The sequence below is a fragment of the Neoarius graeffei genome, chromosome 17, assembly GCF_027579695.1.
Source record: "Neoarius graeffei isolate fNeoGra1 chromosome 17, fNeoGra1.pri, whole genome shotgun sequence".
Taxonomy (NCBI): Eukaryota; Metazoa; Chordata; class Actinopteri; order Siluriformes; family Ariidae; genus Neoarius; species Neoarius graeffei.
The window spans coordinates 65,102,704-65,120,520 of NC_083585.1; the positions used below are offsets into that span (position 1 = coordinate 65,102,704).

The 17,817-nt window shown below is 39.0% G+C and overlaps 1 protein-coding gene across 2 annotated transcripts in view; it reads left to right on the forward strand.

The window, feature by feature from the left end:
* Nucleotides 1-17,596, forward strand: part of LOC132864430 (tripartite motif-containing protein 16-like) — a 64,039-nt gene extending 46,443 nt beyond the window's left edge. The window contains exons 5-6 of one of the 2 annotated variants that reach the window (XM_060897846.1): nucleotides 854-913; nucleotides 16,894-17,596. In XM_060897846.1, coding sequence (XP_060753829.1) covers nucleotides 854-913; nucleotides 16,894-17,429 — 596 coding nt within the window. In that variant the 3' untranslated portion in view covers nucleotides 17,430-17,596. Of the gene's footprint in view, nucleotides 1-853; nucleotides 914-5,704; nucleotides 8,410-16,893 lie in introns of those variants that run through there. The other variant, XM_060897845.1, reaches the window with a different exon arrangement.
* Nucleotides 17,597-17,817: the final 221 nt, after the last annotated feature.

Here is a 17,817-nt window from a genome sequence, read left to right on the forward strand (position 1 = left end):
CTATCAGTTATGTCTTCACTCATTCCTGAGGTAGGCCGATATATCATGAGGGATCCCTTACTGGATGATGTTTTGCCCCGACCGGGATTCGAACCCCGATCTCCTGTGTCGTAGTCCATGAGCATTACCACTGTACTATCCAGCTTTTATATATATATATATATATATATATATATATATATATATATATATATAAAAATAAAGTGCAACCAATTTTTTTTTAGGTTGAATTAATGACAGTAGGTTTACCTGTTGTTGTTTTTTTTTTTAACATAGTAAAATTTCCCGCTTGCCGGCTTCTCCTCTGCTATCTGCCATCATGCTATGTTTTGATTTGTGCTGCTGCTGGCATGTGATGATGACATCACAGACAGGCAGACTGAATCGGGTAACATTTAACGCCTTTTAATGATAAAGTGCTAAAAAAACACATCAATATAAAGTCTGATGTGCTTAAATCCAATGTGTTATTTCTTAGTATCGATACAATCAATTGATTACCTTTTAAAACGATATTAGATCGATGTATGTCGTCCGGAAGGGCAACTTGCCGAGCACAGATCGTTGTAGTTGGATCGTAGGAAAATAAATTGATTCATCGATGTAGTGGATGAATCGTTACACCCCTAATCAGAAAGTAAAAAAACACACATTGTCAGAGCTTCAGCTTGGAAAAGTTTTTTGCTTCTTCTCATGATTCTTACATTCAAATGCTGCACAGTGTTATGACATTTTGGCCGATCTCTAAATCGTGTCTGACTGAGAGCAGTGAGGAACCTAATTTTTCATTTTCTTGCTTTAAACTCTTTTTGTGTCATTTTTCAGTCTCCATTTTGTCTCTGTGTCTCTACAGCTGCAGCAGTTCACGTGATTTTACCCTCAGAACCAAAGAGCAGAGAAGATTTCCTGCAGTGTAGGTGTAAAACACACACACACACTTCAACTCAGAGGAGGACCGCCCACATGATGGCCTTTCTTTCTTTCGACCTACACACTCTGTGTTGTATCAATAATAGTTTATTTATATCACACACAGAAATCTAATACATACGAAGGATAAAATTCTGCCTAAAAATAAATAGTAATCTAATCTCACTAGGCAGAAAAAAATAATAGATTACTGTTATAAAGAAGAAAGCTAGTCGCACAGAGGCACAATGATAAAATACAATATTTCAACAAATACAAAAAAACAATAAAAAGAGGGAAAAATGAAATGACAGTGTGAGGAAAAGAGAAAGGAATGCTGATCTGAAGCGATAATCGTACTTTTGAAAGAATGCTTGAAATTGCTGAAGCTAAGACTCTTGAAAGATTCATCAATACTGTTCCAGAGAGCAGCAGCTTTGAAGCGAATATTAAACTTGCCATCGTTAGTTCTGGCTGAAGGAACACAAAATGAAGATCTCGAAGCCAGTCAAGTTTTATACTTGTGCCTTGATGCTAAAAGTGTCAAAAAGTTATCAAAGGCAGGCAGCAAATAAACTCGAATGAAATTTAAACGTAAAAATACTGTTTAAGTAATCTATAAAATCAGAGAATTTTATCATCTCCAGCTTTTTAAAAATAGGAGGTGTGTGTTCATTAAAAGAAGCTAAATTAATCATTCTGACAGCTTTCTTCTGGAGTCCAGTTATCAGTCGAAGGGTAGTCTCATAAGTATTACCCCAAACTGTAACACCGTATATTAAAAAAGAATAAATAAGAGAGTAGTACAGCTGAGTTAGAATACTTTGAGAAACCTAGTGATGAAGCTCAGCAATAATTCCAAAGCCTCTGGAGATTTTCTTGCTCTACTGGTGGATGTGTTTCCTCCTGATGAGGTGAGAGTCGAAAACTACTCCAAGATACCTGATGTGGTTCTTCTGTTTAATCGGCTTATAATTAATTTTCAGGAAATGGTTCTGCTCAATTTCTTTTGGGGTGGATTAAAAAAGAACAAAATGTGTTTTGTCGACATTCAGAGAGAATTTATTTGCCCAAAGCCACGCGATGATATCAGAATTACTTTATTAATCCCCGGAGGGGAAATTGAAATTTGCAACCAAGCTCCCGAATATTGACTAATTCAGAATTTACCCTGGCTTCTAGAGAATCTAAAGATGAATCTGCCAGGAATAAATTTGAGTCACCTGCAACAAGATGAAAATCAAATATATTGGAGAAGTTGATAAAATCATTTATGTACTGTATAAGAGAAATAGAAGGGGGCCATGAAGCAAACCCTGTGGTACTCCACATGAAATTGGTAAAGAGCTGGATGAATTATTACCAATTGAAACAAACTGATGTCTATTTGATAGATATGAGGCAAACCAATCATGTACAATCGCACGGATGCCATAAGAATATAACTTTGCTTACAAAATATCATGATCTATGGCATCAACGGCTTTACTCAGACAAAGAATGATACCACAGGAAAATTTGCCATCTTCGGTTGTTCTTTGGATTTTATCAGTGATTTTAGTAAAAGTGCATGTTCTGTAGATCTGTTGTCATGGAAACCAAACTGACCAGAATATATTAAATCAAACTTCTCTAGATACAGTGGTGCTTGAAAGTTTATGAACCCTTTCGAATTTTCTATATTTCTGCATAAATATGACCTAAAACATCAGATTTTCACACAAGTCCTAAAAGTAGATAAAGAGAACCCAGTTAAACAAATGAAACAAAAATATTATACTTGGTCATTTATTTATTGAGAAATGATCCAATATTACATATCAGTGAGTGGCAAAAGTATGTGAACCTCTCGGATTAGCAGTTAATTTGAAGGTGAAATTAGAGTTAGGTGTTTTCTATCAATGGGATGACAATCAGGTGTGAGTGGGCACCCTGTTTTATTTAAAGAACAGGGATCTATTAAAGTTTGACCTTCACAACACATGTTTGTGGAAGTGTATCATGGCACGAACAAAGGAGATTTCTGAGGACCTCAGAAAAAGCATTGCTGATGCTCATCAGGCTGGAAAAGGTTACAAAACCATCTCTAAAGAGTTTGGACTCCACCAATCCACAGTCAGACAGATTGTGTACAAATGGAGGAAATTCAAGGAAATTCAATCCCAGAGTTGAAGCTGTTCTGCATGGAGGAATGGGCTAAAATTCCTCCAAGCTGGTGTGCAGGACTGATCAACAGTTACCGGAAATGTTTAGTTGCAGTTATTGCTGCACAAGGGGGTCACACCAGATACTAAAAGCAAAGGTTCACATACTTTTGCCACTCACAGATACAGTGGGGCAAAAAAGTATTTAGTCAGTCACTAATTGTGCAAGTTCTCCCACTTAAAAAGATGAGAGGCCTGCAATTTTCATCATGGGTATTCCTCAACTATGAGAGACAAAATGAGAAGAAAAAAAATCTAGAAAATCACATTGTCTGATTTTTAAAGAATTTATTTGCAAATTATGGTGGAAAATCACAAAAGTTCATCTCAATACTTTGTTATATACCCTTTGTTGGCAATGACAGAGGTCAAACATTTTCTGTAAGTCTTCACAAGGTTTCACACACATGCTGGTATTTTGGCCCATTCCTCCATGCAGATCTCCTCTAGAGCAGTGATGTTTTGGGGCTGTCGCTGGGCAACACGGACTTTCAACTCCCTCCAAAGATTTTCTATGGGGTTGAGATCTGGAGACTGGCTAGGCCACTCCAGGACCTTGAAATGCTTTTTACGAAGCCACTCCTTCGTTGCCCGGGCAGTGTGTTTGGTATCATTGTCATGCTGAAAGACCCAGCCGCGTTTCATCTTCAATGCCCTTGCTGATGGAAGGAGGTTTTCACTCAAAATCTCATGATACATGGCCCCATTCATTCTTTCCTTTCCACGGATCAGTCGTCCTGGTCCCTTTGCAGAAAAATAGCCCCAAAGCGTGATGTTTCCACCCCCATGCTTCACAGTAGGTACGGTGTTCTTTGGATGCAACTCAGCATTCTTTCTCCTCCAAACACAAGTTGAGTTTTTACCAAAAAGTTCTATTTTGGTTTCATCTGACCATATGACATTCTCCCAATCGTCTTCTGGATCATCCAAATGCTCTCTAGCAAACTTCAGACGGGCCTGGACATGTACTGGCTTAAGCAGGGGGACACGTCTGGCACTGCAGGATTTGAGTCCCTGGCGGCGTAGTGTGTTACTGATGGTAGCCTTTGTTACTTTGGTCCCAGCTCTCTACAGGTCATTCACTAGGTCCCCCCATGTGGTTCTGGGATTTTTGCTCACCGTTCTTGTGATCATTTTGACCCCACAGGGTGAGATCTTTCTTGGAGCCCCAGATCGAGGGAGATTATCAGTGGTCTTGTATGTCTTCCATTTTCTAATGATTGCTCCCACAATTGATTTCTTCACACCAAGCTGCTTACCTATTGCAGATTCAGTCTTCCCAGCCTGGTGCAGGTCTACAATTTTGTTTCTGGTGTCCTTTGACAGCTCTTTGGTCTTGGCCATAGTGGAGTTTGGAGTGTGACTGTTTGAGGTTGTGGACAGGTGTCTTTTATACTGATAACGAGTTCAAACAGGTGCCATTAATACAGGTAACGGGTGGGGGACAGAGGAGCCTCTTAAAGAAGTTACAGGTCTGTGAGAGCCAGAAATCTTGCTTGTTTGTAGGTGACCAAATACTTATTTTACCGAGGAATTTACCAATTAATTCATTAAATATCCTACAATGTGATTTCCTGGATTCTTTCCCCCCATTCTGTCTCATAGTTGAAGTGTACCTATGATGAAAATTACAGGCCTCTCTCATCTTTTTAAGTGGGAGAACTTGCACAATTGGTGGCTGACTAAATACTTTTTTGCCCCACTGTATGTAATATTGGATCATTCAGGGTTCCCACGCGTCCTGGAAAACCTGAAAATTTAGAGCGTCATTTTCCAGTCATGGAAATGATCTGGAAATTGATAGAAATGGCCAGATGTCCTGGAAATAAATTTTCTTGTCTTGGAATTTTATTTCTGTTTTCTCGCTTTTTAATTTTTCTGTTTGAAACAGCTCGCTGGTCGTAGTCTAGATATGAGGACAGCTGAGCTCCATCGTAGCTCGATCTGCTGCGCTATGTCTCCACCTGTTGCCTATACTAAGACGTGTATAAGCAATTTACATTTGAGTTTTGACCCTCCTGAGGTTGCTCTAGCTTGTCATGACCAGGAGAACAAGGGAATATCAGTTGAATTTTTTTTACTGTGTGCATGACTGTAAGTATGACCACTGCATATGGGTCAAATGACTGTTTTACTTCATAATACCATTTGATGTGGACCTAGGTCGCATGTCAAGTAAATTGGCGATGCTAATTTCCGTTAGCCTGTTTAATGGCAATTCCCATTATGTGTTAGCATAGTGCTAATTGTCTAATGATGGTAATCGATCTCAAATCATTTTGTAGCCTACGTGGTCCCAGTGTTAAGCAAATAAATTCAGTGAACCAAATTTAAAACAGCATGAACATAACCTGATAGAATGTAAAGGCTGTTAGTCTCATTTTTTTTTTCATTTTAAAACAAATGTGGTTTACTTGTAGCCTACATCTAGATGCCTGTGCATGTTTTTTTGTGTAGGCTAGCCTACAGAAAATCAGTATTTCTATTTAGCCTACGTTTTTGTATATCATTGTATGGAATTTAATTGGCAATGTTGCAAAAAAAAAATTAGCCTATAATGGTTAATTTAGAGAATTTATTTCTAATTACAGAAGTGAGGGAGAGCAGAATCATGTCAAGGTGGTGTAAGTTTAAGGAAGAATGGAAGATAAATCCTGAGTTCAGGGACTGGATAGGACATACAGATGATGCACAGCGGGTGTACTGCAAGATATGCAAGAAAGCATTTGATGTTGGCAACATGGGCATTTCTGCTGTTAAAAGCCATGCCAAAGGACAGGGACACAAGAGGGTAATGTTAAGTCGAGGCAGTGGACCACGCATGACTGATTTCATCAATCAACCTCCCACCCCTCAGAATTCTGAAGCTAGCACGCAGGCAACAGAATCAGAGTCAAGGAATCAGCGAGGTCCAGCCATCAACCTCTGTAACTCCACCTCAAGCTACACCCACAATTGGAGCTCATGTCTCAAGTGAAGCTGTTTTAGAAGCAGAGATCCACTGGGTTATTAGATTGGCCCTTTCCAAATATTCTTTCAACTCCTGTTCAGATCTGGGTTCATTGTTTCATCTGATGTTCCCAGATAGTGAAATTGCCAAAAAATGCACGTGGTGCAACAAAATCAGCATATCTGATATGTTTTGGCCTTGCACCATATTTCAGAGACAAGCTAGTTAAAGACATCAGACAGTCCAACAGCTATACCATTTCATTTGATGAATGCTTCAACAAAATTGCACATACTGAGCAGATGGATGTGCTTGTGTGGTATTGGAGTGATGATAATGAAAAGGTAGTTGTACATTATCTGGACTCCAAGTTTCTGGGCCACACACAATCAGAGAAGCTTGTTGAGAGCATTAAAGCTTCCCTGTCTCCACTTGATCCAAACAAGCTCCTGCAAATCTCAATGGATGGACCAAGTGTCAACAAAAAACTTTTGAGATTATTTGAAGAAGACTGGACTAAGGAGGCCCCAGGTATTAGAGGCTTGATAAACCTAGGAACCTGTGGTCTTCATACAGTTCATGGAAGCTTCCAACAAGGCGAGAAGGAAAGTGGATGGAAGATAGGTGACAAACTAAGAGCCCTTTGGCAGCTTTTTCATGACACACCAGCCAGACGGGATGACTTTATTGAAATTACCAAAACATCAACATTCCCTCTAAAATTTTGTGCTCACAGGTGGGTGGAGGACTTGCCAGTGGCAGACAGAGCACTCAAGATTTGGCCTCATGTTGAAAAATTTATCGACAATTACAAGAAACTCCCAAAGAGTAAAGTGCCAATGTCAGCATCATACACTGTGGTCAGAGAGGCTGTTGGTGACCCTCTTTTTGAGGCAAAGCTACAGTTTTTTGCCTATGTGGCAAGGCAGCTGAAACCCTTCCTTGAGGCTTTCCAGACCGACGCCCCCATGAATCCATTTTTGGCAAAAGACCTTCAGATCCTCCTGAAGAGTTTGATTTCATGCTTTATGAAGAGGGAGGTGCTGGAAAACATCAAAACACCTGTCCAGATGCTGAAAACTGATGTACAGGACAAAGCACTCCATTTGCCACTGAAAGAGGTGGATCTGGGATTTGCCACCAAACAAGCTCTTGAAAAAGCCTCAGAGAAGCTGCTTGAAAAACTGCTGCTGGGTCAACAGTTTCGGAGAGAATGTGTAGCCTTCCTGTCTGCAACAGCAAAGAAACTGCTGGACAAATGCCCTTTGAATTATGCAGCAGTAAGACACATGGCATGCCTAGATCCAGTAACTATGATCAGTGACCAAAGGAGTGCCATCTCCATGTTTGAGAAGCTCTTACAGCTGCTTCTTAATGCCAACTGGCACACAGCAGAGGACTGTGACCAAATTCTCAGTGAGTACAAAATGTTCCTCACTGAAATAGTGCAGCACCATAAGGAGGAATTTCAAGGGTACAGAAGTAGTTCCTGTTGGCTGGACACATTCATGGGAAGACTTGCTGGTGGCAAAGCAGAGTACGCAATTCTCTGGAAATCAATGAAAGACCTATTCACCTTGTCACATGGGCAAGCAGTGGTTGAGAGAGGGTACTCTGTGAATAAGGACATGCTAGTTGCAAATCTGAAAGAAAGGACTCTGATGTGTCTGTGCCTAATCCAAGATTCTTTGACTGATTGCTCATTTGATGGGGTATTGCCAAAGCCCTTCTTGCAGCATTGCAGAAATGCCAGGATGCGATATGTCCAATACCTTGATGATGAAAAAAGAAGAAAAAGGAAACTGAAAATGACCAGCAGAGAGAAGAGCTCTGCTCTGAAATCACAAAAGTGGCAGCAAAGAGACAAAATAATCACTAGCATCAAGGCAATGCAAACAGAAGCAGATGCAATGGCAGAGAAGGCTGAGAGAAAACAGGACTTTACACTGCTCACAAAATCTAATGCCTACCGTAAAAGTGTTGCTGAAAAAAGAAAGAGGTCATTGATCTGGATGCAGTTTTGTCAGACCTCAAGGAACGTCTTCAGAGGTGTAAGGAGAGCAACACCAGTATTGTTCCTGAACCTAGGCATGCACCAGATGCCTTTTTCATAGGTTACACCATAGTGACTTTTAGATTGTTTTCCAGAATACTGGAGTTCAGGGTGTTATACTTTTTTGTCTAGTTTTCTTTCTAGTTTAACAAGTTTTCAACTCGGGGATTGATGGCAAGGCTATCATGATTTAAAATGGTTGTATTTAGCTACTTTTCCCAAAAAGATAAGTTCTTTATTATGATCTTTATCATTGAGTTATGCAAATTCTACAACTGCTGTACAAGGCACTTTATTCCCATTAAAGCTACCTGTCAAAAGTTCATTCTGACTTTCTATTTTGTCATGTGCCAATTATTGCATATATTAGGCTACACAATGTTATATGTAGGCCATCATACACATGATATAGACAATTTTCTGTCTTTATGCAATTTTATTTAATTCAATGTACATACATTTCTTTGATACAAACAATGACGTCATTCAAGTACCTTTTACTTGTAACTTTAGTTCATCTCAATGATGTGTGTCATATGGGAATGAAATTAGGTCACTATAGTCTTTCATGGTGTGATCAACAGGTCTATACTGAACATTATGGAATTGCTCAGTATATGCCAGTGTTTGGATAGTTTTCCACAACTGAAGAGGCATTTATTTCTTTAAAAAAGTTAAAAACAGCACGTAACAAAAAGAGGTCAAACAACTGCATTATACAATTTACATCGATGTTGCCTTTATGTAATTTAGCACATCAGAAACACTATGTCCCTGCATATTAAAAAAAAAATTAAAATGGTGTTAAGCCTGCGACTAAAGTGCATGACTGTATGACCAAATCCTGTCATGATTTGCCTAAAAAAGCTCCTGGAAATGTCCTGGAAAATGATTCCTTAAAAAGAGGGGGAACCCTGAATTTTCCTCAATAAATAAATGACCAAGTATCATATTTTTTGTTTAATTGGGTTTATTTACTTTTAGGACTTGTGTGGAAATCTGGTGATGTTTTAGGTCATATTTTTGCAGAAATACAGAAAATTCTAAAGGGTTCACAAATGTTCAAGCACCACTGTATGTATTCAGCCTATTTTACATGAGTTTTTCTCATATTTTTGATAAAAATTGACAAAAGAGGAGTTGGTCTATAATTAGAAGTTAAGAGTTGAGCTCGTGCTTTAAACACGGGTCTGAGACGAGCAAGTTTAAAAGAATCAGGAACAGTACCAGAAGTAAAGAAGTGATATAGGATCTCCACAGGCTTTGAGATTGAGTTTAATATCTTGAACAGGGCTACAGAAATACTAAAGGGGCCACAAGCCTTTCCAGAGTTGAGCCACAGAAAAATGTCTTGAATTTCTTGTGTCCATGTAGGACTAAGAAGAAAGCTGTCGCTTGTCGGAGAAGCAAGAAAATCTGAAAATATTTTGTTGACCTTTGGTATTGCTTGGCTGATACTTTTAACAATGTTTGCAAAATAAACATTGAACTCGTTTGCTAGATCCTTTTACCTATAGGAGTCAAATGGTTTAGCTTATTTCTCTACACTTTGTACTGAGCATACAGGCACTGATTTCTCATCTTGATCGATTTTTCTATACAATTTTTGATTTTATAATTCATTGTTCTAAGACTGAAGGGAAATCCAAGGTTCAGATTTGAGTTTGATTTCCTTCCTTGACATGGTTTTTCAGAGGAACACAAGCGGTAATAATTTCATCAGAGTTTTCAAGAAAGCTGGAGAATGTTATGAATATCGGGCTCACCATCGGACTGGCTAGAGCAGTCAGTTTGTTGAAAATCATAAATGAATGCATCTTCATTGAACCATATGAAATCCATCCATAACCGCTTATCCTGTGCAGGGTCGCAGGCATGCTGGAGCCTATCCCAGCTGACTATGGGTGAGAGGCAGGGTACACCCTGGACAAATCACCAGGTCATCACAGGGTGGGGACACAGACACAAACAACCATTCACACTCACATTCTCACCTACAGTCAATTTAGAACCAACAATTAGCCTAACCTGCAGGTCTTTGGACGGTGAAGGAAACTCACACAGACACAGGGAGAACATGCAAACTCCACACAGAAAGGCCCCTACTGGCCACTGGGCTTGAACCCAGAACCTTCTTGCTGTGAGGTGGTAGTGCTAACCACTACACCATTGTGCCATCTGCCATAGGAACTCTCTTCTCTAAACTTGCTTATTCAGTGGGGAGGGTGAATTGAGTCAATAGACAAAAAGTTGGGAAAATGGTTCGGTCATTATAAAATATTCCCACTATATGTAGCATATTTTTAAGTCATCCAACCATCAATTATCCTTAACTGCTTATCCTGTACAGGGTCAGCTGGGATAGGCTCCAGCTTGCCTGTGACCCTGCACAGGATATTTAAGTGAATTAAAATATATATTATCAATAAACATGGTTGAAATGAATAGGAAGATAAAGTATTGATAAATTCACCTGTAGGTATCCGAGTGTCTGAATTCATCAGATTTAAGTTTAGGTTGCTCACAAAAATACAAAGCTTTGAATCCTCATGGATTTTATCAATTATTATGGAAAGATTATCCAGAAATGGCTGAAAAGAACGGTTTCGGTGTCTGTATCTCACACCACAAACTATGTTCTTCCAGCCTTCATTATGGAGCTCAACACAGACTGATTCGTCTTGATCAGAAGTATTAAGGTCATCTCTTAGATTTCATAACAAATTCCTGAAGTTATAGAGTCCAATTTAGAGTGTTGGGAAATGTAATTAAAGTCAGGTAAGTAAAAATTGACAAAACTATGAGTTGAATGCCAGGTTTCTGAAAGGCAATGGATCTTCAATAGATGATCTAAAATACTGAGTATGTCTTGAAATTCATCAAATTTAGCTGAGAGGCTCCTGATAATATAGTGAAGGAAAGAGAGCAACTTGTCAGATAAGCAAGAAGACAGTCACCTATATCCCCCGCCCTACATAACTATATACCAAGTTTCAAGATATTATTTGTCACGTTTTTCAAGTTCTGCTGCAGGAAACCAACCCTACCTCTTTACACTGACCTCAGCAGCCCATGACATAAACCCACCGGACCTTTGGTCCAGGTGAGCTAAAAATTTAAATTTCACGTCTTGTTATCAAAAGGCACATCTACATTACTTCATCAACACATATACCAACTTTCAAGACCAAACCACTGATAGTTTTCAAGTTCTGCTCTGAAAACCAAACCTACCCTAGAGACTAAGTCTGAAATTGTTTCCATGGAAACATGAAAAATTAAAATTTCTCAAATTTCTTAGTATGAAAAGGCACATCTACATAACCTTGTTAACATGTATACCAAGTTTCAGATCTGTATCATGAATAGTTTTGGATATACTGTATGCTCTAGAAACGAACATTGCTCAAAGTCAAAATCTATTACTTTGTAAAAATTTGAAAAATACTTTTTTTTCCAAAAATCGAAAATGGCAAAAGGCACCAGTTCACACGTTGCTTGATATGTATACAAATGTTCATGAAGATATCTTCAGCAGTTTTAAAGATATGGCCTAGAAACGAAAACGTGACCAGACAGACAGATGGATTGACAGAACTTGTTTCTATATCCTTCTCCAACCTTCTTTGGGCATGGGATAATTATGAAGTTCTTGAGAAGAATGAAATTCATGTGGGGAATAGTACCTAGAATTAATATGACAAGGAGTATTAACTTCAGGATTGAAATCATTTAGGTTTGGTGATAATTCTAATAATCATAATTAATCTAATAATAATTCTAAGCAGGAACAACGTCAGCTTGATTCACGCACAGTTATACTGACAGTTAAAGTCAAAACAGAAAAAGACGCCACAATACAACACTAAACATTGAAGTATTTTGTGTGTACAGAATGCTGAGGGGAAAAGGAAGGAAAAGAAAAAAATGGCTGAATGTGAAAGCTGTTTGGAGTGGTTCCATCAGGAATGTGAAGCGACCCCAGGGCCTGTTTTTCATGATGGGGGGCAGCAACTGCAGAATCTAAAGGGGATGAGGTGCAGTGGGTGAAGACGGACCACCAAAAGCAAGATTTTGTTCATTAACTTGGTTATTAATGCATAAACGCCATTTGATTTTTTTCTTTCTTTCGCCTCGACTGTCGTGACATGCATGGATTAAATGTACATTATCCTCGATGCATCAAGTTGGAGCTTAATCTTATTTTTATGTAATAAAAAAGGGCTTCATATTTAACAACAAATGCACTGGACTTGGAAAACTGATCTACATTCCTCGCCACAATTTATTAATACATCAACACCATCTTGTAAGTGGTCTTTAGAAGTCACAAATCACTTGAAGGTTGATTTTATAGACATGGTATCTACATTTTAAGCTGGGATTTTATAAAGCTCATGAGCGGACATTGTTACTGCTGAGAATTATGGCAATGACACGATCAATCTCAGAATTCCAGACATGATAAACAAAAGTACAACACTTATTCAGAAGGTCATTAAAGGAACCGCCTCAATCCAAACACAGTGAGGAGAAATCCTGTTCCTCAATAAAAATCAATAAAGGTTCTCTGAAATGTTACTACGGCTACAGAAGGACTCTGAGTCCAACACACACACACATTATCCTCTTCATGTTTATCTAAACCTTTTCCTGTGCAGACACAATTATACTGAGCATAAATTCATACAGAGACTGTGTGTGTGTGTGTGTGTGTGTGTGTGTGTGTGTGTGTGTGTATGTGTGTGTGTGTGTGTGTGTGAGAGAGAGAGAAAATAAGAGTACTGAATAACAAAGGTATATAAAAAACTTATAAACATAAGTTATTTTAAAATGGAAAACTGTGTGAATAATAATGTAAAGTGTCAGAACACTGTTGTGATGTAGGAATTAAAACATGCTGTACATTTCTCTGAACAGTAGGTGTCGCTAGTGAACTCTGTTGAATGAGACTCAGAGTCATGAATCTTTTCGTGAATCATAACCACTGAGCTCTATAGAGGATGTGCAGTCACGTGACCCACACGTGTGTACTCCGCCATATTGGACGGCATCAGGATTGTTTACCTTGCGCGAGCGTAATGGATCCAGGGAGTAATCCCCAAGAAAATTCAGAAAATACCCCATCTACATAGCGCGATTACTTGTCTAAGTTTGTTCAGCATCTTGAAGGTGACGTGAGCGTTACGTGGAAAAGTGTTCCAGGTTGGGGACTGCAGATCCGTACAACTTGCCGCAATCCTTGTTCAGGGAAATTCGGACCTGCGGTGCTGGCGATTTGCCCGATCTGGCCTACCATGACATTTACAATTTTCTTGTTAATCGTGAATCGTGTTACACTGGCAAAGCCCTCAAAGCTTACAAGAGCCTGGAAGCTTATAAATATTTTGTTGCGGGATGGGTATCCCAACTATACCTCTGGAAGGTTCCGAAGAAGAATGTCTACTTGATGACCTCACGGGTAAGTGGCATTAAGACGTTTATCATAAAGAGACTATGCAGGACTTTTTATTGCAAGAATGTTCGAAATCTAAACTCAGTTCCAAATATGAGAAGAAAACAGTAAATCAGAAAGCTGCGCACATTTGCACAGCTTCTGCGAAAACGTGCGCAGCTTTCTGATTTACTGTTTTCTTCTCATACTTCCTATGCTTCATGGACTGTAACGACATTTGCTTATTTAGTAATTTTAATACAGAATTTACTCTGATGAAATTATTCAGACACTCCAATGCCCCCCCTAAAAAAAAATCAGATCTGCACGATTCAGCCGTGAAAAAGTTGGCATCCACCAAAAGGCGCGCCGTTTGCATCCCTGTTTAAACTCATAGGTTAACCGACTTTAACCGGCAAATGAGGCTCGGTGGTCGATCAAGATTTTTTTTAGTTTTCGCCATCCCTACTATGGATTGGCCTTTCAAAGGCATATATGAGCCAAAAAGATAAAACATTGTCATAGACTAGGCGAGGGTAGTAGGGCTAGGCATAGCCATTTTAAACGTTCAAGACTGTCTAGTTTCTAAGTATGCAGTTATCATTCAATCCGAAAATCAACTTAACAGATGTACTAGGAGTATTGAATTAGAAGATTACACCTACCTGATATGAAGTGTTCACTACAAATTCGGCTGGTAGAACTGGGGTTCCAGTTTTCTCTTCACACAGCGGACACCCATTTTGCGCGTCTCTCCTTGTCTGCGGGGAATCTATAAAATGACAGGCCCTCCTTTTGGCCCTGTCTATTGGTACAACCAAATGCTGAACAAGATGATCTACTCCCACACACTTGATAATTAGAATGGGTTTGTCTAAGTTCTATGCGCGGCCTTGCCGTCCAAGATGGCAGATAAACAAATATCACTTGACCTCGTGACATCACGTGCACGCTCTCTATATAAAACCTGGAGGGCTCAGAACCCATTCCCCTCTGTAGAGACAAGTGAAGCCATCTGGAAGCCATCTTACCGCTCACATCGCGTGGATTTGGTTTGTGTGTTAAACCGTCGTATCTGACCAAATTTGCCCCAAGAAAAGTATCTCCTGAGTTTTTCCTTTCATTCCCTCCTCTTATTTTCTCAACTTTACCCCCCATTCCTTACATATCTTTATAGCGCTTCCCTTCACTGATACTGTTTGTTTTTTCTCTTTTCTAGTCCAGTCTCTGATCTTTTTTTTTGAATGGCTCTTTTACTACTATAATTATTTTTATGGAGATTATTTCAGTTTTCTTTCTTATACAGTGTATCTTTCTCTTTTGTATATTTCTTCTTTCTATCTATTTAAATAATAATAATAATAATAATAATAATAATAATAATAACACAAAAGGCTGTACAATACTTCCTTTCTATTTAGGACAGCTGTTGAAACAGGATTATTTTCTCATGTTATTTGCCATTTTCACTTCATTCTCACAGTCATGTCTTAACAGTATTTATTCATAACATAATTCACTGTCATTTTATACACAAACGATTCAATTTTGATGCTTTTTCTTTTTAAGACGACACAGTGTTTAGCAAATGGGGTAACTTTTAATGTGATAAACAAATGTAATAAGAAATACAGCATCTGACAGTATGGATGCCGGATGCACCATCTGGCCAAATGCTTCAGTGAGATGACGACTGGACTGAACCCACACTCCACAAGCAGTTAACAAAACTCATCTTGCATAGGCGTGAATTATTTTATTTTCCAATGCACACATCATTCATAATTCTGATTAAAGTTGCATTTGTTTACCACATTAAAAGTTACCCCATTTGCTGAACAGTGCGTGGACTTAAAAAGAAAAAGCTTCATTCTCAAATGTTTTAACAGTATTTATTGGTCACAAGTTTGCTAATTGAATCGTTTGTGTCTAAAATGTGACCATTAAATACTGTTAAAACGTGAGAATGAAGTGAAAATGGCAAATAACATGACAAAATAATCGTGTCTGTGAAGATTCTCAGTCATCCAAGTACATAGTAATCTGTGGTTGGCAGAAGAGAGCAACTGGACTTGCTTGAAGATTCTTGAAAACGTTTCACCTCTCATCCGAAAGGCTTCCTCAGTTCTGTCTGACTACTAGGGAGTATCAGGTATTTATCCTCTCAGGGATCATCATCGAATCAGAATTCTGATGGCTGCATTGTAGGTGGCTGATAAAAGATGTCTTAGACACCCACCTCTGTTCAGTGATGGCCGTTCCAGGTTGACAAAAATGAACAATCCTCTCTGGCTAAGATGTCTGCCAGTTTTCTGGAAGTCCTCTCATACTCCCGCACCAGTCGAAGGGATCTCATCCCAAAATGCGTAAAAACATGTCTGTGAAGATTCTCAGTCATCCAGGTACATAGTAATCTGTGGTTGGTAGAAGACAGCAACTGGACTTGCTTGAAGATTCTTGAAAATGTTTCACCTCTCATCCAAAAGGCTTCCTCAGTTCTGTCAGTTCAGTTCAGTTTTGGATGAGATCCCTTGACCCACACCAACAGGATGACTCAACACCTTAGATGAGCTTTTCATCCATGAGAGGATAAATAATACCTGATACTCCCTATTAGTCAGACAGAACTGAGGAAGCCTTTCGGATGAGAGGTGAAATGTTTTCAAGAATCTTCAAGCAAGTCCAGTTGCTCTCTTCTGCCAACCACAGATGACAAAATAATCCTGTTTCAATAACTGTCCTAAATAGAAAGGAAGTATTGTACAGCCTTTGTGTTTGATTAATTAATTGACTGATTGAAAGGAAGAAGAAATATACGAAAGAGAAAAATACACTATATAAGACAAAAACTGAAATAATCTCTGCAAAATAATTATAGTAGGAAAAGAGGCGTTCAAAAAGAAAAAAGATCAGAGACTGGATTGGAAAAGGAAAAAAACAGTAGCAGTGAAGGGAAGCGCTATAAAGATATGTAAGGAATGGGGGGTAAAGTTGAGAAAATAAGAGGAGGGAACGAAAGGAAAAAACTCAGGAGATACTTTTCTTGGGGCAAATTTGATCAAATACGACGGTTTAACACACAAACCAAATCCACGTGATGTGAGTGGTAAGATGGTGTCCAGATGTCTTCACTCATCTTTACAAAGGGAAATGGGTTCGGAGCCCTCCAGATTTTATATACGTAGAGCCGAGGCCTCGCTCGTCATCGGTCACGTGGTTTCTTCTGCCACGCCCTCTTCTACTCCATAAGTGCTTCGGAGCCTCAAGACAGACAGGTGTCTCACACACACTTCTTATAAATCCTGTGATTAACATCTAACCTGTGGATATTTTATTGTTTTAGATTTCTGTTATCTGACTCTGGACCCAAACACAGTAAATCCTAAACTCATTCTGTCTGAGAAGAACAGAGCGGTGACACACAGTGAGACAGAACAGCGATACTCTGATCATCCAGAGAGATTTGACTTCTGGTCTCAGGTGTTGTGTAAGGAGAGTGTGTGTGGACGCTGTTACTGGGAGGTGGAGCGGAGGAGTGGTGTTGTGTTCATATCAGTCTCATATAAAGAGATCAGCAGGAAAGGAGCGGGTGATGAGTGTGTGTTTGGATTCAACAGTCAGTCCTGGAGTCTGGAATGTTTTTCTTCCTCTATCTATTTCCGACACAACAACATTAAGACTGATCTCCGAGGTCCATCATCCTCCAGAATAGGAGTGTATGTGGATCACAGTGCAGGAACTCTGTCCTTCTACAGCGTCTCTGACCCGATGAGGCTCCTCCACAGAGTCCACACCACATTCACTCAGCCTCTATACGCTGGGGTCTGGATGTGGGGTTTTGTCTCGTCTGTGAGGTTTTGTGATCCGATGAAAAAATGAAATGTTGGTAAAAGTTGAAATGTTGAGTAAAATTATAACTGAGGTGTGAGATTGAATTTCTCCCTGAAATACAAAGACACTTTTGTGTGCAGAAACTGTGGCACTAATGAATTATTTTCAAAGTGCTTCTGTTTTATAGATTAATAATAAATAAGTTACATAAATATCAATGCAGAATGTTAGATGTTTCTAGAAAAAAATTCAGATTATTTTAAATGTCTGCACTATTATGAGATTTATTACACTGATATGAAAGTTTAGAATGTCTCAAATTCTGTTTTTTCTTTGGCAAAATCTGTTTCTTCAGAAATAAAACTTCCTCAAACTACTGCGTCTTTCTGTCCTGCTGCTGGTGGAAACACACCCTACTGTGTGTAAGAACATTTTT